This window comes from Ischnura elegans, chromosome 7 (assembly GCF_921293095.1).
Source record: "Ischnura elegans chromosome 7, ioIscEleg1.1, whole genome shotgun sequence".
In the NCBI taxonomy this organism is placed as follows: Eukaryota; Metazoa; Arthropoda; class Insecta; order Odonata; family Coenagrionidae; genus Ischnura; species Ischnura elegans.
The window spans coordinates 43,248,484-43,273,810 of NC_060252.1; the positions used below are offsets into that span (position 1 = coordinate 43,248,484).

The 25,327-nt window shown below is 38.9% G+C and overlaps 1 protein-coding gene across 1 annotated transcript; it reads right to left on the minus strand.

The window, feature by feature from the left end:
• Positions 1-582: 582 nt before the first annotated feature.
• On the minus strand, positions 583-13,687 carry LOC124162042. The gene is made up of 5 exons (XM_046538374.1): positions 13,580-13,687; positions 8,490-8,564; positions 8,084-8,243; positions 7,144-7,251; positions 583-995 (listed from the first exon to the last, which is right to left on the minus strand). The coding sequence occupies exons 2-5, from the start codon at positions 8,537-8,539 to the stop codon at positions 891-893; spliced, it is 423 nt and encodes a 140-aa protein (XP_046394330.1). The 5' UTR covers positions 8,540-8,564; positions 13,580-13,687; the 3' UTR covers positions 583-890.
• Positions 13,688-25,327: the final 11,640 nt, after the last annotated feature.

Consider the following 25,327-nt stretch of genomic DNA (forward strand, 5'->3'; position numbering starts at 1 on the left):
CTGGCGACGTGCCCATCTACATAAACGCTTATTGTAATGAATCATTTTGTAAAATGCTGCCATCACATACGATAAGTCCTCCGATCACGATTAGGTGTTCCAATGCGGGAGGATGTTTTCTCCATGAGTACATTTCATAAGTCGGCAATTGAAATCTAATTCTACCCTAAATCAATGCATCCACTCTCTGCGAATAAATGTGACAAGTAGTAAAACTCTTCACCTCCTTATGTAGGTACAGTGTGCATTTGTCTTTCTCTGGAGTTTTGGTCCAATATTGAAAGCGGGTTCATTCCAATACCGATTTTTGGCAAATTTATGGATTTTAAACCAAAATATTAGAATGCATAAAAACAGAATTAGGTAGTTCCTGTAAAAATGCAAGTAAAAAGTAAAGGATTTCATTAAAAATGCTTAAGGTTTTGCCCTGTTTGATAAATTAGATAAAATTGGAGGCCCAAGAAGAAAGCATTTAATAAATATGCCGATATACCGTGAGCGGAAGTAATACTTTTCATTCTGGACCACGACTCAAGAGAAAGAAAAATGAATTTATGCAATCTTAAGAGTATTTTCGACGTATTCCATTGTTTCAAAACTTTATTACTTATGCCACAGTTGGATGACAAGTTATTACACAGTGCATTCAAGAACCAACAAGAACAATAGCAACACATAGTATGTCGATTGATTGGTATGGGATGTACAGACATGAATCCACAAGTATTGTTGATGTTGAACGGCAAAAAATCGAAAGCAAACTACTCCAGGCATGATTTTCTAAAGAAGCAGTCCAGGATGCTGAAGGCAATACTGCGGCAAAGCGGATTCACCAAAATCCAGAGCGTCTCCTCTTTCATGTATCAGTTTTAAATCAGTGGAAAGTCCAGTTACGTGCAGGAAGAGTAATGTCCATCGTTGCAGCAGATGTACTGAGGGGTACTGGCCTTGCCGAACTCCCAGTTTCCGTCACAGAGCTTGGAGAAGGCGGCGACCTGAGGAGTTTGAAGGTTGCAATCAGTTGATAAATAAAAGATACAGTTTCTGGCGTAATTCGGTGAAAATATTTATTTTTTAAAATATAACTAGCTATACCATGCGAAAATTTCGTGCTTTCACGCCATCGGGAAATAAGTATTATATTATATTATTATATTCTCAAACCACCGGATACAACTCTGATTGGCCATTTTACACCGGCGTGTTCAACAAATTCAACAAGTAAACGTACACAAACGACCATGCCCTGGACCGGGGAAACCTACCCAGGCGGGACTCGAACCCGCGACCTCTTGCTTGGCAGGCGAGAACGTTACCCCGCCGCCACGGAGGCCGGCAAATGGAATATGTTAAGAACGGAATATGTTAAGGAAACCGTGTAATTGGGGTTTGAATAGAGAAGAAGGTGTATCATAAAGTACTTTCTTCTTGCTTGTTTCCTTGCAAAAATATACAAAACATATGAATACAAAAAGGCAAGAGAGTCTGGTACCAGTAGGGACAATCAACATGTCATTGAATTATTGAATACTTTCAACACAATATTTTTATTTACCCGTGATACACGTTATCTTTAAGTTCATTACACACAACGTCTCTTTCAGAGTACGTTTAACATTGAAGAAAGATTTGATGCTTTCCTGGCGAATGATGTGAGTAAACTTCTCTCGGGCCAAATGACCATTATGAAGCCTTTAACCCGGTGGGAAACCCGAGAGAAGTTTACGTTTAACATTCTTCATACTTCTTCGATTTTATTTTTAATATTTTTGCCTGCTTGTGTTTTGTTTCTTTGGTTTAGTTATGGATTTAACGGGTTATTAAACTTTTTTTTTTGAAGTTAAAAATAAAGAAATGTGTGGAGTCGATATACCTCGAGCGAGTAATCGACATGGAAAAATCGAAGCATTTAAGTTAAATTAATGGGTAAATAGTGAAATTTGAGACTGAGATTGTATTTTTAGCCAGAAGCCAGGGATTCAACGTTTAAAATGATACCTCATTAGTCACTATATGTGAAGTATTAACGGAACATATGTACACGGAATGAAAGAAAAAGACCTTTATGCAATAATATAAAGGTTATTGAAAAGGACTTTTCTATATCCATAGTACTTATTTATTCCAACCCACCCAGGTTTCGGCGCATAATGCCATAAATAGATATAAGTGTGGAAACAGACAAGTCCTTTTCATTATGTTAAAAAACAGTTGATTAATGAAACTATAATAATTTAAGGAGCGAGTCAATCATTGAAACTAACAGACCAAGATTAAATTTATGTAAACGTTGCTTTCTCTGTATGGGGCCAAAGATATTTAATCTACTGCCCACTGAAATAAAAAAATTAATTCTTAATTAATAAAATGTTAAAACTTGCCAAAGACAGGTTTTTCTCCAGAAAAATTGAACATTTATTTTTATGTAATTTCATTGGAACACTAATAATGTAATAGTTACTGTGTTTATTTTGTGGCATAATTTTTGTTATTTTATGGTGGCTCAATTCTGGTATTTTGACATTGGAGACCACCTTAGTTCCCTCTCCTTTTTTATTAAAAATTGTACAATAAAAGATAATGGGAGTAAGTAAATTATTATATTATTATAAAAAGTTTGGAGATAAAAAATCACTTTTCCCGGTGGATAATACGTGAAAAATATTTCAAGTTGGCAACATTGACTTTATCTTAAACGTTTCGGCAGCTCGCTCTGCTTTTAACTTCAGGGAAGACATGTATCGAGTTCTGTGGAGTAGCCGCAATACATATCGTTGGGTGTCACTGTTGAGCGTGGGAAAATTGAGTTACTTTCAAAAGTATGTATTGGGGCCACTTCCCATACGTCGACACTCTTCACCCCTCAAAACAGTAGCGAAAAGAGCTGTCGAAATGTTGGAGATGGAGCCATTCACACGGCTGTCAACCTAAGAAGAATTTATGCTAATCAAGGTATTCCAGGTGAGCTGTGGGGGAGGCGTTCCATCCTCAGGACTCCACCCTCGCTTCCCAACAACCCTTTCCAATTATCCCTAAATTCTAAATCACACGATCATTTTATCCGTCCGTTTGAGGGATAGCTCCAGCGATAGCTTTTCAGGGACCAAAGAAATGATCGCTCCATCCATCATTTTAAGAATCACACGTCCATTCCCACCATCCTTTTTCCATCGCTTTTTCCTGTCATTTTCTGTATTTATAAGTGTCTTTAAACTAAAAGCCGAACGTGTCGTTGCTATCGCTGTTAAAAGCTGTGCCAAGTGAACTGCATAGAGGAGGCCCAATTCTATCCGGCAGAAGGTAGATTTCTGTTGCCTCCTCGGTCGCATTTTAATCGGTTTAAATAAATGTCCGCGGCGCGGTGATGAGTGCGATTAGATCCACTTTATTCCCAAATTATGCAGTGTAATGCTTGCTATTGCGAGGAATAGCATTGAAAAGTTATGCGTTTGATAGATCACGTCATTATCTATATTAATATCGGTTAAAACCGCTATTTATACCACATTTCCCCGTGAATCTCGGATCATTTTGTCCGTCAGCGACGCGAGTGGCGACCCATTTTGTAAACCCATTTGAATATGCGGTGGTTAACAACACGTTTAAAGGCCAACTTGAGGATCCTCTTTTGTAATACTCATAGGCTGTGCGTCCTGATTGACTGAAGGACGGTGCAAGCTGTGGTTTCAGCGATGTCTCGAGTGATGGAAAAAGGGATGGAAATCCCATCCCTCGAGCTATCGCGGAAAATGATCGCGAGAAACTGTCATTTTTCCCGCCATCGCTGGAGCGGTCGCTTAAGGTGTCCCTACAAAGGAATGGAAAAAATACGGCGTTGTTCAGTTTTAACCCTCACCTACTGCATCGAAAGACCGAAGGAATCTTCTACAAGCATGCATCGTGTTCCCATGTAGTCATCGTTTTGGCTCAAAGAAAAGCTAAGTGCAACGCTTCGGCGCAATCACTAAAGTGCACCGTAATTTCAGGTCTGAAGGACGACCGTGTTCCTTGCCTTTAAGCAAATCCGGATGACTTACGCCTCCGAAAATCCGTCATCGTCATAATGACGAAGCACAGAGTAAAGTTTGATCAGAATCACAACCTTGGAATTACCAAAATGCAAAAATGAACAAAGAAAGTCCCGCAATGACCAACTTTTACTCGGCAATGAATATTTTAACCTTTATCGTCGATGAGTGTCCGAGGTCAAAACCTGTTCAAGGGTTAAGGAGGTACTTAAATGTAAAGAGGCTTACTCGCTAGATATCTCACTAACAGGACACCTCTGTATTTTAGATTTTTTCTTTAAAATTGCCAAAAATTTATTTGAATTTTTTGCCTCACGTACGTCCTTCATTGATCAAGTGATCTTATCGAAAATATCATATCTCTTCATCCTTATATCTCTTGTTCCTATGAGGAATATTATTACCCTGGAGGTCTCTCTAGTCGGCCACAGTTACCCACCGCGCATTTTAACAAAAGCCAATAGTCCCGTCGCTGATGGAAGAGCGTTCTGAATTTCACGGGAAAATAATCGTAGGTTTGGGGTTAAGGGTGCGTCGACAGCTAAGGTCATTAGCACCACGCGCAATCAAATTGCGACATAAGCATATACTATAATTTCAGTTTGGTGCGGCACTGTTGACAATATTGATGTAAACTTCGAGCCTATTAAATCGAATTCACAAGACCAGTTTTCTTAACGAATTCTATGACGCGGCATAGGCGGCCAGGGTCATCGCCCAGAATAAATTCTAGGTTGCCCCTGACTCCTGTCCGGCTTCGCGTAATATGATGCTCATCACACTCCGTCAAGAGGTGTCTCACAGTCAGGGGACAGTCACAATAGCCACATCGAGGTGGGATCTTGTCTTGGGTGAAGAGATAGGAATGTGTCAGGGCGCAATGACCGATTCTCAGTCTAGTAATAATGACCTCCTCCCTACGATTCCTCCCAACAGAAGAGGGCCACATTGACGTAACCGGTTTGATAATTCTCAGTTTGTTATTCGTTACGTTCGTCCATACCTCACTCCACTGCCGTAGAACTATTCCGCGCATGGCCATCTGCAGGTCTTGATAGGTTACAGAAGTCGAAGCCTGTGCCGGCAGCGTGAGCGCCGCCTTTGCAGCTGCATCTGCTTTTTCGTTTCCTGTTATTCCCATGTGCCCGGGAACCCATAGGAACGACACTTGGCGTCCACGTTTACAGATATAATATAGAGCGATTTGGATATCTTGCACAATAGGGTGCGTCGGGAAAATAGCGGCGATAGATTGCAGCGAGCTCTTTGAGTCGGTGCATACTATGGTGGAAGGGTTGCAATCGTCGGCGACCATCCCCAACGCCATCTTAATGGCGATAAGCTCCGCTGTGTATATGCTACACAACGGGCTGAGTCTCGTCTGCTTGATGCCGTGGTATGCCGAGGACACTGCGCAGGCACAGGCGGCTTCCGACTTGGATCCGTCTGTATACATGAGTCGACTGCCCTTATGGCGACTGACGAATTCATTAAAATGACACTGATACTCTGAGGCAGTGGAGTATTCTTTCTGGAGTCCTTTAAAAGCATCATAAATTTTGGGATGTGGAATTATCCATGGCGGGATATCGGAGTAAACGATTGGAGCTACATCCGGGAGTTGAATTCCGGATGCTTCGATGAACTCTTTCAATCGTACACATAGTGGCTTAGTGGCTCTCGTTCTTATAATAAAAATTCTTAAAAACTTTGGATTAAAAACAATATTAAAACACGGGTGACCTCTTGAGGCTAGGATTTTCGCCGCGTAGTTTAACATCAGGATGTTCCTTCGGCTCTGCAAAGGCGGCTCTCCAGCGTCTGCATAAATGCTGAGCACCGGGCTGGTGCGGAAGGCACCAGTTGAGAGCCGCAACCCTGTGTTGTGCAGCGTCGTCAAGGTTCTTAAAATTGACTCGCGGCCAGACGAGTAAATAAAACTCCCATAGTCCAGCTTGGATCGAACAAGTGCGCGATATAGTAAAAGCATCATGCTGCGGTCGGCGCCCCATGAGGAGTGGGTTAAAAACTTTAAAATATTTAGGGTCCTAAGACAATTATTTCTTAAAAACTGAATATGTTCCCGCCAATTTAATCGGTGGTCTAGGGTCATACCTAGGAACCGAGCCGACTCCACGTACGGAAGGGGTCTGCCATCCAGTTTTAAAACTGGAGGGGCAAAGTAACCTCTCTTCCGGTGAAAATGCACGCATTTGGTCTTTTCCGCTGAAAATTTAAAACCATTTTTCCGTGACCAGTTGCCTAGGTTATTTAAAGCTAACTGTAGTTGTCTGGCTACCGATACAAGTTTGGACGACCGGCAAAAGATTGCCAGGTCATCCACGAACAGCGAGCTCATCGTTGGGGCTTTGACACAATCCGCCACGTCATTTACGGCTATCGCGAAAAGTGTCACGCTCAATACGGAGCCCTGTGGTACCCCATTTTCCAGGGAATAAGATTGCGATAAGTCTCGGCCTATTCTGACCTTAAAAGTGCGGTTCTTTAAAAAATTTTCAATGAATAATCATTTATAATCATTATTTGAGAAATTTGGGAAAATTTCTCAAATTTGGGAAAATAATCATTTATTGAGCTATGAATGGAGATTTATCTTATTGATAATATGATATATCAAATCCATAAATTTTCACTGATATTCGTCCTTATTTCAAAACTTATTTGCATTGGCGTCGATTGGTGTACGGGCTTCCGGGAGGTCGGAGGGGTATCGAATACCTTGAATGAGGGAGTTCAAGGGCCCTCCCCCGGAAAAAAATTAATCATGGAAATTGTGATTTTAAAGCAATTTTTACCCCATTTATATCCAATTTTATACCCCATCAGGAGATTTTTCGCCTTATTCATAATAACCTCATTAAATTTTCTGGGCGACATATCCCGACGCATCAAATATAAGGGGGATGAGCTCCCCACAGGATAGACGTCAATGATTCATTGCAAATATTGAGAATAAATGGACCACTCTGTGCCCATCGCCGCACTGTGGACATTTTTGAAAACTGATTAACACGCTCTAAAGGGGCAACATGAATTAACTTCTGAGGGACGGACTGGAGCCTCGTCTTTGAAGTACACTTGACTTTGCCCTTACCTCTCCCCTGTTAACATCCTTGTCGAGTAGACTGCAGGCCAATTCACCCACTGTCTTGCCGTCGGGTCTGACGTAGTCCAGGTTTCCGTCATCGGTACCCAGGCCAATCTGGAACAGCGGGAATGTATGATTCATTTTACGCTGAAATTCCTCTAAACTTTCAACACCCTAAAGCCCGAGCAAAATGACTAAATGTGACATAAATTGATTAATTAAGAACTAGAGCACTTGATACAATACTCCTTCAATCACAGCCCAAACCATTCATCAACCATGAAATCGATTTCACTCGACTTACGATAGCTTTTAGCTCTCTCCATAGAATTATTAACTTCCTTGCTACAAGCAAATATTAAGAAACATTTGAGCATTTTTCAGCTAATGGCAAACCTAACCCGAGTTGCGCCATTAAAAATTGTGAACCAATACAAGCTCTTTTTTTTTTATTTCAACCCAATATTTTTGCCAAGTAAAGTCATGTTAAGTTTTTGTGAACAAGGATTAAGGCTAAAGTTCCCTCGAATGAACTCAAACACATTTTGGATAGTGGCACAGAGTCGCGAAAGGATTGACGAGTTTGCTATAATTTCATGGAAAAGTTAATTAAGTTATAGAATTCTCTGCGAGTTATTTTACGACTTTAAACCATTATGCCATCAATATTGCTCAGCAAAAATAAACGGCTAGACAAGCAAGGCATCGCATATTTAGGAACCTCTTAACTTATCATAGTTATTTTACATTTGCTAAGTCAAAAACTTACCCTTATACAGGCAAAATTTCGGAAGATTAGATTAAATCATTTATTCTCATTACTCATATTAATGTAAGACGAATCTTATATCCTTATAAGTCATTGGCTACATGATCTTTTGAAAATAAATGTATTGTAATTAATGCTAGAATAGAAATCGCACAATTAACCAAAGAATTCACTTACGCTCTGGACGCACATATCGGAGCAAGCCTTGTGCATATCATCTCCTTCGCAGCTGTCCACATGCTCATCCTCCTTGAGGTACATTCTTGAGGTCAGATCAGGCTGGCTGGGATCTTCGGATGACCTCAAAAAGGTCGCACACTGACACTGGCCTTCGGCGCTATTTTAAAGGAGATAATTAAGAATGTAGTTAATTATTTTTGCAGCAATCATTCGAAATTATCCAGCAAGCATTTTACTATGCTTGTATCACACGATTTAGTGCCACCAAGGGTAATTTTGCTTTCCGTCTCTGTGTTCAGAAGAAGATTAATTGATCTATGCAAAAATTGATCTCGTCACCGATTTGTAGTTTGTTTTGGCCAAATCGTCGCTATATCAAACAAACAAATGCAGCGCTACTTACTTGGCATAGTGGAGAACTGCCACAAGGAGAACGGCAAGGAATCCCTTCATACTGGAGGTTTATTTCAAACTGATTCTGGAACAAAGAATAACAGTTATCCTCCCAAAATTACAAGTAACAAAAAATGATAAAAAATCCCGAAGGAAATCGAATATTACAGCTCATAAAGATTAAGAAACACATATGCAATAGGACATGAAAATTCATTTCATAAATTCCACACTAATGCTTTTTTTCACGACAGTGGTTCTAGCAATACTATGCCATTATTCAGGTCTCAATAATAAGTACCTTGATGATGAAATAATATTGTCGAAAAAATGATCGGGAAGAATAGTTCCAGGTATTTTCGAAGTGAAAAGTGTTTTTAAATAAAACGTTTAACAACAATTTAAAAATTCCGGGGTTTTAACGCTTTCTTATATTTATTACACTAAACTTTCATCAGTCAATCACCTATCAAATGAAAGAGCAACTCAAACAGTTTTACATAAAAACCGACAAAAGTTCAATGTGAGCACTATTTGTCACACCTCTCCGCCCTAAAAATATATTTGAATAAATACCTTCTACCTCTTGCATTTTGGAGAATGAAAGCTGAAGTGAAATATCAACACCCGGGCAAAAATTTGGCAGGGCTCACGGTGAGCTAAAATCATCTAAAGCCGGTGAAAATCCAAAAAGATTTTGAGTTTGGAAACTGAGGCTTCAGATAAAAATGCACAATAAATCTGCAAGCTTACGGTGTGGTACCCGAATTTTATGTTGTGAGCGCACATTCACAATATTTATGACGTCCAATGAGCACCGATTCTACTTAGAGGTCTTCTAAATTTTTCCGCAAAATTTATTTTACAGAATTTAAGAGATTTGAAGATACAAAAGTTATACAAAAAACCACTCATATATGGGTAAAGTACATGTTGCTCTAATTAGTTTGAATTTTCCTCGAGAGAGGGGAGAAGGGTAACTAATCCTCTCTGATCTCCTCCCTTGAATTAGTTCCGTTAAGTTACGTAGGATAGACTCTATAATATTTTATGAATCTAACACCAGTTGGAAGACCAAATGGATGGTTAAGGCAGAAACGCGGTGCTAAAGAATAACAGAAAGAAGGGAACTGTGGAGAAACATACGCTAGAGTAGGAACCGGTGGATAAGTCATGTCATTTATGACAAAGCAATCACGTGAAAAATATAATGGAGTGATAAAGCGAAGAAAAAGTCCTCCGAGGAAGACCTAGAGACAGATATCATGGGAAAGATGCAAAAGGACACAAGTACGAAGTACATCAGGGACCTGAAGGAACTAGCAGAGAAGGGGAGATATTGAAGGCTACATTATACCAATCCCTGTGAATGAACCAGGTTTTGAATCCAGACTCTCACAAAGCAATCCAGTGCCCTGACCAGGAGCGGATTCAGGATCAAATATTGGCGGGGGTTCAAGGTCTGAGTCTGGGGAGTATGGCGTACCCCTCGGGAGAGAGGGGCGTTTTAACAGTTGGGAGTGCTACGCTCTACGATAAATTCGGCTAAAACTTCTCTCACGCTCGGGACTTGCAGCCATACATTTGCATATACAGTCCCTTTTCTCCTTTATACGGATACAAAAATTATTAAACTAATAAAATAAAAAATAATTTATAAAAATTTTAGGGGTTCATGACCCCTGTGACTCCCCCCCCCCCCCTATATCCAACCCTGGCCCTGATCACCGATATACCTCGACCCAGATGACTACGAGAATGGCTAACGATTCAATTAATGATTAAACACGTTACACAAAGGATATTCTGTATAAGCTCGTCCTCCGCAACATCCTTGGCGTTTAATTAAAGCAAAGCCTTTTTTCACCCTTTGTTGGCTGATGAAAAAAGCCGATTAACGCCGGATCGGAGTGGAACAGGAGCGATTCAATTTGCACTCGCTTAAGCGATTGTTCTGCTGCTGTGAGTATTTAACAAGATCAGCGGAGCGTGGAGGACCCACGCACGTTACGCCATCAGGGAAGCAAACGACTATCTACAATCCCAGGATAAAACCCTTACGCTCATTAAGCACGATCTATGCGGCACAATTAAATCAATTTCCTTGGACAATTGACTACCGCCTTCTTCGACCAGTGACATTGAGGAGGTGATAGCGTGACTGAATCAAATTGGGAGATCACCTTCATTCAGTCTCCTGAGAGAAACCTCGAGAAATTTATTTACAACTTCATCGTACATTGCAAATTACGACCTTTACAACGGGGATTCCAACAAAGCACTACACAAATATCCATCCCCTGGCAAAGGCGGATTTAGAGGGGGGCGAAGGGGTCATGACCCGCACCCAAATGTTATCGAAATTTTTAAATTTTCATTAGTTTAATAGAATTTGCATTTTTGTATATGATATCGTCACGTTAAACCTTTTTCAATGAATTAATTTCATATTGTCTGCTATATTAAACAATATTTTATAATTATTTTAAACTTCAAGTTGGCTATTATTTATTCTCCATTGTTTAACTTCTTAAATGTATAAAATCGATCAATTTAATCTGTTCTCAAGAATAAAAATTAAATTTTGGCTCCAAAATGCGTAAAAAATGGGTATTTAAAATATCTAAACGGGAGAACGCCCTTCTCTCCCCGGGGGTATTCCATTCTTCTCGGACTTAGGTCATGACTCCCCCCTAAATTAGCTGCTGAATCCGCCTCTGCACCCTGGATAGGAATCACCTACCAAGGCGGTATTCGAAGCCACGACTTACGGTTTGGTAGGCGAGGACTTCACCACACCGCTACAGAGGTCGGCAAAGATAACGCTAAGTGTGAAAAAGTGCGGCCACATCCAATAGGGAATCTCAAAAATTGCAGTACGAGATTCACGTGCTTTGTACAGAGTAAATTCACGTGCTTCGTACAGAGTAAGGACTACTTCCGATATAATGGCACTATTCTCCTCAATGACTCAATCAGTAGACAGGTTTGGAGAGGTTAGGGTAGACCTAATCTCCGACTCAGGCATAGGTGCATGAAATTCAGACATTCAGGCAGCGGCGGATCCAGGATTCCTTTCTGGGGGGCACAAGCAAGGCCGTATCCAGCATTTTGTTCTGAGGGGGCACAAGGATACCTCATAATACAAAACGAACGCAATGATAATGGGATAATGGAAATAAACGTATTAAAAATCTTACATCTTCTGTACCTCCCCCCCCCCCCTAAATCCGCCTATGCGATTCAGGGTACGCTTGAGAGATCACGTGTACTGAGATGGACAGCAGTCACATCGGAGAGGAAATCCCACTAATAACTGTATGCAAATCAGCGGGGAAGAGAAATCACCGACGTTACCACACTATTCTCACTCGTTCAGCTAATACTCGTAGGTTAATTTGGGTACGCTAGGGTAGAGCTCATCCCGTAATAAACTGAATGGAAGAAGCGGATACTTTGTGGAGATCCATTACTAGATATGAAGTAATAGTACTTTGCACTTTTCCACATAAAACTTTATTTCACCTGAGCCAACATGTTTCACTGCACTGCTGCAATATCAAGACTCATTAAGTCTCACAATCAGTCTCATTAATGCTGCAGTGCAGGGAAACAGGTTGACTCTGGTGAAATAAAGTTTTACGAGGAAAAGTGCAAAGTAATATCACTTCATATGATCCCGTAATTCAAAATTAATTAAAATCATTCAAAATTAAGAGAACCCTTTAATAATTACGAGGCCATGAGAAATTTTAGTGACTACTTCAACTGCATTTCTTTCTCTCATTCACTCAATCAGTGATTCAACCTGAAGGTTGGTTGGGATAAGTGAGAGTAAAGCCTACCCCAGACTAAGCCACAGGCGTGTGAACTTTTAGGGTTAGGGGACAATACCATTCCCTAGGCCACCTCGCTCGGCGAGGACATTATTATGATTCAAGGAGCTGCTACTGAGTACAACAAAGCAATGTACTCTTATGGAATCACCCGCAAGTGCACAGAAAGTGCGAAATTTTCACAGAGGAAAAATAATTTGCCTTGACCGGGATTTCAACCCTGGTCTCACGAATACGGCCAGGTGTTCTACCACTTAAGATTACATTCTATTTTATCTCCACGAATTGGGATGCTCGGATTCCATTTCCGACATTGGAAAATGATTTTTCCACTGAGGACATTGCTACACTAGACATTAAAAAATGTTCCTTTTCTGTAACACTTGTAATAAACTTATTTTTACGCAATTTTTACTTCTTAATCCAAAAATGACCTTCAAATAGCTGTGCGCACAGTTTTCTAGAATCAGAAACACCCTTATTTCAGGGTAGGTATATGATGCACTTAAGGCTACCACCTTGAAAGAAACAAATATCACAGCAAACTTTATGCCCTCCGGAATTTTTCCTAATCTTCTCTTCGAAAATACTAACAATAATTCAAATTTAATCGAGGAATCCTAGTGCACTCGCCTAACTGTATGGTGTATTCCAGACTAAAGTCAGCAAGTTGTATGTTTTGATCAATCCTATCTCTACCTACTCATCACTTAATTTACTCCTACGTTTAACTGGCATGACTTAGGAGTGCAGTGAGGTTTTGTCGAAGTTTCTTCAGGGATTCAGGATCCCTGAAGACGATGGGCGAGTTGTCCATCGAAGCGTTGGAAGGAGAAATGAAGGACCTGACCCGGTGCGAAACCCGAGAAAACTTCACTGCAATTGCTCGCCGGGAAAAAACAAAAAATTATATGACTTAGGAGTTTCTGACGGACCGAATGTAACGATGTTAATGATTGTATTTCCACAATATATTATGTGGCGGCAACTTGTCGGATAAAAAAATAGTTACTAAGAATGCCATTGTAAGCGCATTGTTAAAATTATATTTGCATGCAAGTCACAGAAACTGCTTCGACAGCGTTAACGGAGGGCAACTTCTCATACGCCTCTGACGGCCACGCTAAACTGCAACGGACTGCAAGTTCTCACTTCTAACCCCTTCGGGTGCAGGGTTAATTCACCACCGGACTCGGCTAACAAGTAAATTTACTATGAAGTAGCCGACGGAGAGAGCTCATGGAAGCAACGAGCGAATACTCACGTTCAAGTGTGGTTCTCGAAGGATCGGAGTCGATCGCTGTTGATAGCCGTGGGTGCACTGCGACGCTTATTGGGGATGGAACGGCTTATATTCGCGGAGGGCGGGCGGTGGAGAGAGAGAAGGCGGAGGTCGCCTTTGGAGTGGGGTTGGGGAAGGTCACTGGAGTGGGCGGTGGATGCGTCTACGAGGGGAAGAGGACAGATGCTCATTAGGGCGGAGGCGGGGGAGGGGATGGAAGGGCACGGGGGCAAGAGAGAGAGAGGGGGGAATGGCAAGCAACAATCGCCGGCAGGACTCAAACTACGTGCATTTGAATATTCAAATGGCGGATTTTTAACGTCACTCTGACATGTATGCCTATCTCACACGTAGGTATTTTTTCGATTTTTCAAATACAATTTTCAAGTAATGCATCGAGGATAGCCAAATTTTTCTGGTATAAAATCGTTCCCATAAAAAGAGCATATTATGGTCCCATAAAAAGAGTATATTATGAAGTTGTTGAAACTTTCGCGGTCCAAATGTTGTCAATTAGTAAAAATTTTGGGCTACCCCACGTCTTGTGGCTTAAAAGTCAGCGTTTATTCCCCTATGCCGAGAACCTCTTTCCCGGAAAGATACGTCGACTTTTAAGGCACAAAACGCGGGTTAACCTAAAACTTTCATACATTAACAGAGCATATTAGGGGTCATCCATTACTTACGTGAGGCATTTAGGGGGGTTCAAGCCGATTTTCACTCAACCTCACGTTGGTGCGAGGGAGGGACTAGCGAGTGTCACGTAATTGTTTTTACGAAAGAAAAATTTTAAATTGCGAGAAAACTGGGTTAATTGACTGATCTTAAATGAAAATAATTGAAAAAAAATGTTTTTTAATTCATAAATCACACTTAATGAAGCAAAGATTAACGTATTCACACTGAAAATACGCATTTTGAAAAATCTCACGTGAGATTAGGAGGGGGTCGAGCCAAATCTCACAAAGGGGGTTGAGGGGGTCCTAAAATCGCCTAAATCACCTCACGTAATTACTGGACGACCCCATATGAATTTTTAATAAGTGAAATATACTGCGTTTTGCGGCATAACAAGGACCGCCACGATTTTTTGAGTGATCATATTTTCAGGATGTAAATAGTGGCAACTAAGGGTTCGGTTACCATTGATTATAATGGTCTATTGCGATATAGTTTGAAAAATGAAAAGGCCGATCCGTCGCATTCTTAACGAAATGTTCGTGACAAAAATTTGACGGCCTAAAATCTATCGCAGATTAGTTTTTGACGTCAGCAACTCATGCAGAGGGGGTCACCGCGTTTTAGACACCCTACAACCTCGCCTCAACTGTAAAAGTGGGTTAAACTGTTCCTTTTTATGAAGGGTTCATTTTTATTCTCTTCAGCGAAAAGAATGGTTCCAAATACATACCTAAGTAACAGTTCTGAATGTCTGTTCTTGACAAACAGTCAGGGCATATTACTTGAATAAAGGGGGTTATCATAAAAGAATAGTGCGGTTTGGAACGCGCTTTAAATGAAAACAGAATTACTTATAGTTTATTTTTTCTATTTTTAGAGGTTGTCGCCTCAAACAGTTTTCTCTCGCAATAAAAAATTCCAATATTTGCACCCTTAGTGGCTTGACAAAAGAGAAACCTAGCATCGACATTAGCCTACTCTTAAAGAAAAAGAATGGGGCGGTTTCTGTAACCCATGGGAAGATAGTAGGAATAAGTTGGTAGAGATTTTTCTAAGGCTACCCAACCCCTTTTGTAGAGCCTTGAGGAGGGCACTTCAAGTACAGAACTCCGCCCGTGGGATTGGACGCTAGGCCGTGGTTCCCTTGGCGCATTTCGTTAGGATTAGGCTAATATCGACGCTGGGTTTCTCTCTTATCGAGCGGCCAAGGGCGCACATATTGAAATATATTAATTATGTGAAAAAACTGTTTGAGACGAGAAAGCTGAAAAATAAATAGGATAAACTGTAATTAATTCTATTTTCTTTTGAGCCATGTTCAAAACCGCACCATTCTTTTATGATAACTCTGTATATAGCATATTTTCCATATTATTTCCTCTCCTGTTTAACCTCTGCTTGAGGAACGATGGAGATTGATGGTAGTACTTCATGACTACTGTATGACACCCCGTGCATTAATTCTCCTTCTGGAAGATTTTCCTTATTCAGAGTTAGAAATTCTAAAGTCCAGTCCCTATCTCTCTAAATAGCACATGCGATTAACATCCATAATTATTACATGTTCCACGATGTCTTTTTAAGATCTAAATAAAATTTATCTGGCTATTTCCTCCGATTCATTTCACTGAACTGTTCGTTTTGGCAGTTCGGTTCTTCGTGACCCGCCTCTACTCCAAGGTGTCACCTTGCCTCTACTCTACTGTAGCACACGTTATTGTGAGCGAGTCGTTCCTTCGATGAACGGTTCTTTCTGAATGAGAAAATGAGCCGAAATTGTATTGATATCACAAACTATTTAAATTGGGCGCTGCGTTTATTTATTTTAAAATTATAAGAGAAGAGCTGATTAAGGACGACTTTTCTTCGTCGTAACTTATTTTCTCCTTTCACATAGCTATTGTTTTCCATGAATAACGAATAACGAATTTTAATGACCAACCCTATTGTCATCAAAACCTAAATCTGCAAGTTATTTCTTTTTCATCGATTTTATGATCGAATAAGGTGCTCGCCGAAATCAATTAGGTAAGCGTCTGTAGGCAACCCGAAACACATATGGGCCTTCTTCTTCACGCCTGCATTAAATGATGCGATGAGAGCAAGGCCGTAGCCAGGGGGGGATCAAGGGGGATTGATCCCCCCCCGAAATGAAAAAAAATAAATAGATACTTTATGCTCACTTGGTGCTCACACGACGATATTATATAGCAGCGCAGGGACATCTAGTAGACCAATGCGACTTAAGTCAATAATTATCTAAACGAGGTATTTGTAGGTGCAGTGTGCGTAGTTGCAGTGCAGTGTGTGAAATAATAGTGCTGTGAATTAGTAGAGAGGTGAGTGACTTATGAGCCTCCTGAGGGACAGCAGAATTGACATCGACACCGAGGAGTTATTTCATTCGGTTGCTGCAAAGAAACGATAGAAGGCTAAATTCAATTTTATAATAATATTTTTATATTTTCCTTTAAGGGTTTATAATAAATATGTATATTTTATGTTTGTCTACTATTCCATAAACCGAAAATATTTTCTGGCTACGGCCTTGGATGAGAGTAGTTTAACCAGCCAACACCGCATAAAAATTCTTGAGATAGTTGAAAGGGAGGGGTAACTAACTTGTTTATGCCATATGAGGAAATGGAATGCAAAGAAACATTACGATCGGCTTAAGTTTATCAAGGGCATTTTTTTGAGAATCACGTCAGCATAGGAGGCTTACACGAATAAGAAGGAGCCAATGAGAGAATATTTATGTAAAAGTTTAGACAAAGCTGGTTAAGAGACTGATCAGGAGTTATGGCCTTTACGTCGCGGAAATGTGGACGCTGATGAAAGAATACGAGATAACAACGGAGGAATTAGAGATATGGGATTGGAGGAGAATTGATAATGCGAAGTGGAAAGTTTAATGGGAAGTGGTAGTGAAGGTAAAACGTCGGTTAAAACCGATTTTTCGAGCAATCGAGATTTAATCAAAATGAAAAGCTCGACTTTCCAACATCATCGTCATCATTAGTCAACGAGCCTAAAGGCCGTTTTACACGGTACACGGAATTGCGCAGTCTGACGTACGTGTGAAGGCGCAATCAAAATTGCGTCGTGTAAAGCGGTGAATTGCTAGAACACATGCGAGAATGCGTGGATGCGAGACGGCAAAACAGCCCCTTTTCTAATTTCGTTCATGCATTCGCGCAATTCCACGCCATTTTAGAAATTAATGCAGCTCTAACCTGCGCAATTCCGTGTACCGTGTAAAACGGCCTTAAGAATGGTTAGACGAAGCTCGCCATTCCACTCTTCTATACCCTAACTTTTTCGTAGCGACATATTTCCTCTCATTAACATCCTTAATAACCTGTCCAATGTAACTCATTCGGGGCCGTCCCTTGTCCTCCTTCCCCTCCACCTGTCCTTCAAAGATTGTCTTCATCAGGCCATTATACCTCAAAATATGACCAACTAAGTTTTCCCCGGCCCTAAGGCCCCGTCTTCTGCTTAAGGTTTTTAGGATAATTCTCTTTTCTCCCACTCTCCTTCGCACTTCCTCGTTACTTACACGGTCGATCCATCTCACCTTCATCATTCTTCGGTAGCACCACATTTCGAATGCTTCCACTCCTGACCTCTCTGCTGCTGTCACTGTCCAAGCCTCGCTTCCATAGAGAAACATTCTCCATATATAGCATCTGATGAATTGTTTTCTTACTTCTATGCTTGTATTCTCAGCAAAAAAATCGAAATTTGAACCGAAAGATCGATTAATCGAAAAAAATAGACGTTTCTTTAAAAAACTGCTTTTACAAATACATGGTTATTTCTTAATCGAAAAAACACTAAAAATACACATTCGAGTAGTAAAAAAAATCTCCTTAGAATAAATGCTTACATTATTGGTAGATAAATTTACAAATGCTCCCACATCAAAGTTTGGGGAACACCGCCTATAACCATTCGACTTGACTAAAAGTTTTGAGAAAGATCAACTGATTGAGGTGCTTTATTGGTGTAGAGGGCGTGATTTCCAATCGGGTCTTTCACATGGGACGGATGACGTTATCATAGGCCGGTAGTGGTGCTGCTGAGATCAAACGAAATGGTCAAGATCGAACTCGAAAAATCGAGTTTGAATCGATAATCGAAGATCAAGGCTTTCTCTATCTCGATTTCCTCGATCTTTGGCATTTAAAACTCGACTTTCGATTTTTATCGAGATCCATTGTTCCATCGCTCGAAAACAAGGAAGACAGGCAACGAAGTTCTCGACGTGGTGGGTGATTAGAGGTATATTGTTGAGGAAATAGTCAATAATATACAAAACGAGTCGATTGGGTGCTTGAATTCTTCAAGCGGGTAATTAGGAGGGTGGGAACATTGTTGTGTCACGTGTTGTCGAGCATTGTGTCCATAAGTGTTTAAAATATTCAAAAATTTCCCTGCCGGTTTTTGAAAGGGTAAGGAACTTAATTGTTTACTTTTAAAATTATTTGTTATTTTCAATATGATATCATTTAACGGATAGTTCATTATTTGAATAGGCTAAGTTTAGCACTGAGACATAATTGGAATAAGGTTTTTAAAATTTCAAGACAGTGATGATTTTGTGGTTATTTTTCAACTCTTAAAGTCCAAAAGCGTTGTGATAAGCGAAACTTGAAAATGAAACGCAGATTCCTTAGGTAAATATATAAAGATATACCACTCGCAAAACATATGTCCATAATGCAGTGTGTAAAATACTAAATTGTAACGATTCCCCAAATTTCTTTGGTACTAAAAAATAGTTATTCTCAAGATAGTCCAATTTGAAAAAAATAGCTTTGGCATATTTGCTATCATTATCGTATCGAATTATCAAGTATACTGACACGTGTATTTAAAATTCGCAATCCTATTCCAGTCTTCGATCATCAACCCTAAAATTCCTGGTCAACTAATTACGTGGATAGAAAATCCTGTATGTAATAACGATTCGATATATTTTAAGAAAAAGCATATTCAATATATATACATCGTGAGACTACACGCAAAGCATATTTCCATTGGGCATTGTGAGGAAGACCAAGATGTACCCATTCACCAAATTTCATTGGTCCAACGGATACACTAATCAAGTTATGCCAATTTAAATATTTGCTAAAATAATCAAATCGATTTTTCAATTATACTGACATCTGTACTGTTAAATCCGCAATGCTATTGGTTTAACGTCCAGTCTATGGGTATCTACTACATAATTCCTGGTCAACTATGTCCTTGGATGTAAAATCCTATATGTAATAGCAATTCGATATATTTTAAGAAAAAGTAAATTCGATTTATATCGAACGTGAGACTATAAACAAAAAATACTTCCATTGGGCATTATGAGGAATACCAAGATGTACCCATTTACCAAATGTCATTGGTCCAACGTAAATACTAATCATGTTATGCCAATTCGCGTATTTGCTACAATTATCGAATCGATCTTTCGATAAAACTGCAATCTGCACTGTAATATCCGCAATGCCGTGGATTTTAATTGCAGTTAATAGAAAACTTCTCTATATTTCCTGGTCAACTATGTCCTTGGATGTAAAATCCTACATGTACCCAGCCAGCACAGATTTGAACTTATCCTTGGAGAAATCAGATATTGTGGGGATAAGCTTATCCTCCATGTGTAATATCCCTTTTTTCCACGATTTCAAGCGTTTGGGGAGGGGATGTCATGGTACCATATTGCCAAAATTGGCCGCATAGCAGCGCTGAAGTCCTCCATTACCGTTAAAGCCATTAGTGGCTTCGTGTTTACATTTTTGGTGTTGTGTATAGTGGTGTTTGTGAGTAAAAATCGTTGATTATTTTGTGTATACAATAATAGTTAATGTGATAATGCGACCTAAGCATCGTTTTTGTGTGCCTGAGTTCGATGTAAGCTACGACGGTACGTACAGTTGTGGCGACACATCAAAACATCCCGGATTGTCGTGGATATTAATGAAGGAATCATCGACAGTGCTGTGATTTGTTAACAAATGCGAGGTATTAGTGATCGTAATTGCCAAATTCTTTGGTATAACGGTAATGGATTTCGAATTTGTGCTTTTAGAAACCATACGTAAGGTAATTCACCAGTCTCCTCTATAATGTGATGTAAGGAATTGAACAGTAAGATTTATGGTTTACCGATGAAGGTATAAGGACTGCTCCGTGTTCTAGTGTATTGTATATCGTTTCAAGATGAATCATTCATTAAATATATCGTTTTTAGAGCAATAATTTTGTTTATTTTCCACCTTACTTCTAACGGATTTTTGGGTATGTTCCTAAACGTGCGTGAATGTGTAACATAGTGAAAAAAAAAACTCATTGTGGAGACTAATGCGGTATTGGCTTTCGATGGTGAATGATTCAGTGCATTATATTTCATCGTGTATGTTATTATACAGTATTGTATTGCAGTATCCCATGTAGCATCAAATATCTCAGAGGAATCTCACGAGATATGATCTCATAGGCCTGATACAGACCTCATAGACAGAGTGGTCATATATGCCTCGTGAGATGTCTCTGGCATATTTGAAGCTATAAGGGATACCATAATATAAAATGATGAAAAGTAATGCATTGAATCTTTCCTCATCGAAAGCCAATTTATGTTATTACGGTTATTACATTATTTTCACGTAGTTCTCATGAATCTCGCGTGGCAGCGCAGCGATCGTACGCGAAACAGCTGCCACCTAGCGGCAATTATACGGCGTAAGGATAGGCATATCTCCAAAAATGCGGAAGTGCATCTCCGATTTATCCCAAAAAACGGCGTGGATTATTCATACTTTATCTCTGCTTTCAGATAGGTTTCGTCACGGCATATATGTATAATATCCTCGTATTTAGGGATAAGGCAAAATCTGTGCTAGTTGGGTAATAGCAATTCGATATATTTTAAGAAAAAGTAGATTCGATTTATATCGAACGTGAGACTATAAACAAAAAATATTTCAGTTGGGCATGGTGAGGAATACCAAGATGTACCCATTTACCAAGTGTCATTGGTCCAACGTAAATACTAATCATGTTATGCCAATTCGCGTATTTGCTACAATTATGGAATCGATCTTTCGATAAAACTGCAATCTGCACTGTAATATCCGCAATGCCGTGGATTTTTATTCGATTAAATAGAAATCTTCTCTATATTTCCTGGTCAACTATGTCCTTGGATGTAAAATCCTATATGTTATAGCAATTCGATATATTTTAAGAAAAAGTAGATTCGATATATATCGAACGTAAGACTAAACATAAACAATATTTCAATTGGGCATTGTGAGGAATCCCAAGATGTACCCATTCACAAAATTTCATTGGTGCAACGTATATACTAATCAAAATATGCTAATTTCAGCATTTGCTATAACTATCGAATCGATCTATCGATTATACTGACATCTGTACTGTAAAATCCGCAACGATATTGATTTTATTTCCACGATATGGTCATCTTCTATATAATTGCTGGTCAACAATGCCCGTGGGTGTAAAATCCTAAATGTTATAGCTATTCGATATAATTTGTGAAAAGGCAGATTGGATATGTATCGAACGTGAGACTACATGCAAAACATATTTCCATTGGGCAATGTGAGGAATACCAAGATGTACCCATTCACAAAATTTCATTGGTGCAACGTATATACTAATCAAAATATGCTAATTTCAGCATTTGCTATAACTATCGAATCGATCTTTCGATTATACTGACATCTGCACTGTAAAATCCGCAACGATATTGATTTTATTTCCACGCTATGGTCATCTTCTATATAATTGCTGGTCAACAATGGCCGTGGGTGTAAAATCCTATATGTTATAGCAATTCGATATATTTTAAGAAAAAGTAGAAACGATATATATCGAACGTGAGACTAAACATAAACAATATTTCCATTGGGCAATGTGAGGAATACCAAGATGTACCCATTCACCAATTTTCATTGGTCCAACGTATTTACTAATCCAGTTATGCCAATTTGCGTATTTGCTAAAATAATCTATTCGATCTTTCGATTATACTGACATCTGTAATGTAAAATCCGCAATGAAATTTTTTTTATATCCAGTCTATGGTCATCTACTATATAATTCCTGGTCAACAATGCCCGTGGGTGTAAAATCCTATATGTTATAGCTATTCGATATAAATTGTGAAAAAGCAGATTCGATATATATCGAATGTGAGACTACATGCAAAACATATTTTCATTGGGCATTGTGAGGAATACAAAGATGTACCCATTCACCAAATTTCATTGGTCAAACGGAAACACTATTGAAGTTATGCCAATTAACGTATTTGCTATAATAATCGAATCGATGTTTCGATCATACTGACATCTGTACTTTAAAATTCGCAATATTTTTTGTTTAATTTCTGGTCTATGGGTATCTACTATATATTTCCTGGTCTACTATGTCATTAGATGTAAAATCCTATATGCTATAGCAATTCGATATATTTTAAGAAAAAGTAGATTCGATATATATCGAGCGTGAGACTATTTACAAAACATGTTTCCATTGCACATTGTGAGGAATACCATGATGTACCAATTCACTAAATTTCATTGGTTCAACGTATACACTTATCATTTTATGCCAATTTGCGTATTTGCTATAAAAATCGAATCGTACATTCGACTATACTGCCACCTGTATTGAAAAATTCGCATCGTATTGATAACCCCTCCATTCTAGGGCCATACCCTTATCCCTCTCTTCTCTTGTATCCCCGCTTTCAAAATTTCGACTATGTTCTTATATTGGTGACGTATATAGGGCGATGCGTGTATTTCTTACGGGGAGCTAATACAAAAAGATATAAATTCATATTAATATATCTTCGTTAGGAAACAATACTCATCTAAATAATTAATGTGTACGCATAATTCATTTCTTCCCTTACATATTGTTATAATTTTTATCCCCGTAACTATGTAAATAGGTCTGAAAAATGGCGCAATCGAATGCAACCTTTTATCGATCATAACTTCGACTGTAATCGCTCGATTTGCTTGATTTAACTTGAGCTTGATGTAAAATCCTATATGTTATAGCAATACGATATATTTTAAGAAAAAGTAGATTCGATTAATACCGAACGTGAGACTATACACAAAATATGTTTCATTTGGGCATTGTGAGGAATACCAAGATGTACCCATTTGCCAAATTTCATTGGACCAACGTATAAACTAATCAAGTTTTGCAAATTTGCGTATTTGATAGAATAATCGAATCGATCTTGCGATTACACTGCCATCTGTACTGTAAAATCCGCATGGCTATTGGTTTAATTTTCAGTCTGTGTGTCTACTATACAATACCTGGCCAACTATGCCCTTGGATGTAAAATCCTATATGTTATAGCGGTTCGATATATATGAAGAAGAAGCATATTCGATATATATCGCACGTTAGACAACATACAAAGCATATTTCTGTTGGGCAGTGTGAGGATTACCAAGATGTGCACATTCGCCAAATTTCATTGGTCCAACGGGTATACTTTTCAAGTTATACCAATTTGTGTATATGCTATAATAATCGAATCGATTTTTCGATCATACTGACATCTGTACGGTAAAGTCCGCAATCCCATTGGTTTAATTTTCAGTCTATGGGTATCTACTATTTAATACCTGGTCAACTATGCCTGTGGATGTAAAATCCTACATGTTATAGCAATTCGATATATTTTAAGAAAAAGTAGATTCGATATATATCGAATGTGAGACTACTTACAAAATAAATTTTCATTCGGCATCGTGAGGAATACCAATATGTACCCAATCACCAAATTTCATTGATCCAACGGTAAATCTATTGAAGTTATGCCCATTTACGTATTTGCTATAATAATCGAATCGATTTTTCGATCATACTGACATCTGTACTGTAAAATCCTCAAGGCTATTGGTTTAAAATCCAGTCAATGGGTATCTACTATTTAATCCCTAGTAAACTATGTCCTTGGATGTAAAATCCTACATGTTATAGCAATTCGATACATTTGAAGAAAAAGTTGATTCGATATATATCGAATGTGAGACTACGTACAAAACAAATTTTCATTGGGCATCGTGAGGAATACCAATATGTACCCAATCACCAAATTTCATTGATCCAACGGTAAATCTATGGAAGTTATGCCCATTTACGTATTTGCTATAATAATCGAATCGATTTTTCGATCATACTGACATCTGTACTGTAAAATCCGCAATGCTATTGGTTTTAAATCCAGTCTATGTGTATCTACTATTTAATCCCTAGTAAACTATGTCCTTGAATGTTAAATCCTACATGTTATAGCAATTCGATATATTTTAAGAAAAAGTAGATTCGATATATATCGAACGTGAGACTGAATACAAAACATACTACCATAGAGTATCGTGAGGAATACCAAGATGTACCTGTTTACCAAGTTTCATTGGTCCAACGTACACACTTATCAAGTTATGCCAATTTGCGTATTTGCTATACTAATCGAATCGTACTTTAGACACTGCTGACATCTGTACTATAAAATCCGCAATCCTATTGATATCCCTTCTATGGTCACTCCCTTATCCCTGCCTTCTCTAATATCCCCGCTTTCAAAATTAAGCCTATGTTCTTATATTGGTGACGTAATTGGACGGGATGCGTGTATTTCTTACGGGGGCCTAATACAAAAAGACATAAATTCAAATCGATGTATCTTCAGTAGGAAACATAATTCATCTAAATAATTTATGTGTGCGCATAATTCATTTTTTTCCTTACATATTGTTAAAATTTTTATTTCCGTAACTATGTAAATAAGCCCAAAAAATGGCTCAATCGAATACAACCTTGTATCGATCATAACTTCGAGTCTAATCAATCGATTCGCCTGATTTAACTTTTGTCGGATGAATGACATTTTCAGTCGTATTTTGTATGACATTCATGTTCAAAACTTGATCAATAAAAAAGTTATTAGCGATTAAAGCGTATCCAAGGAGATTCGTA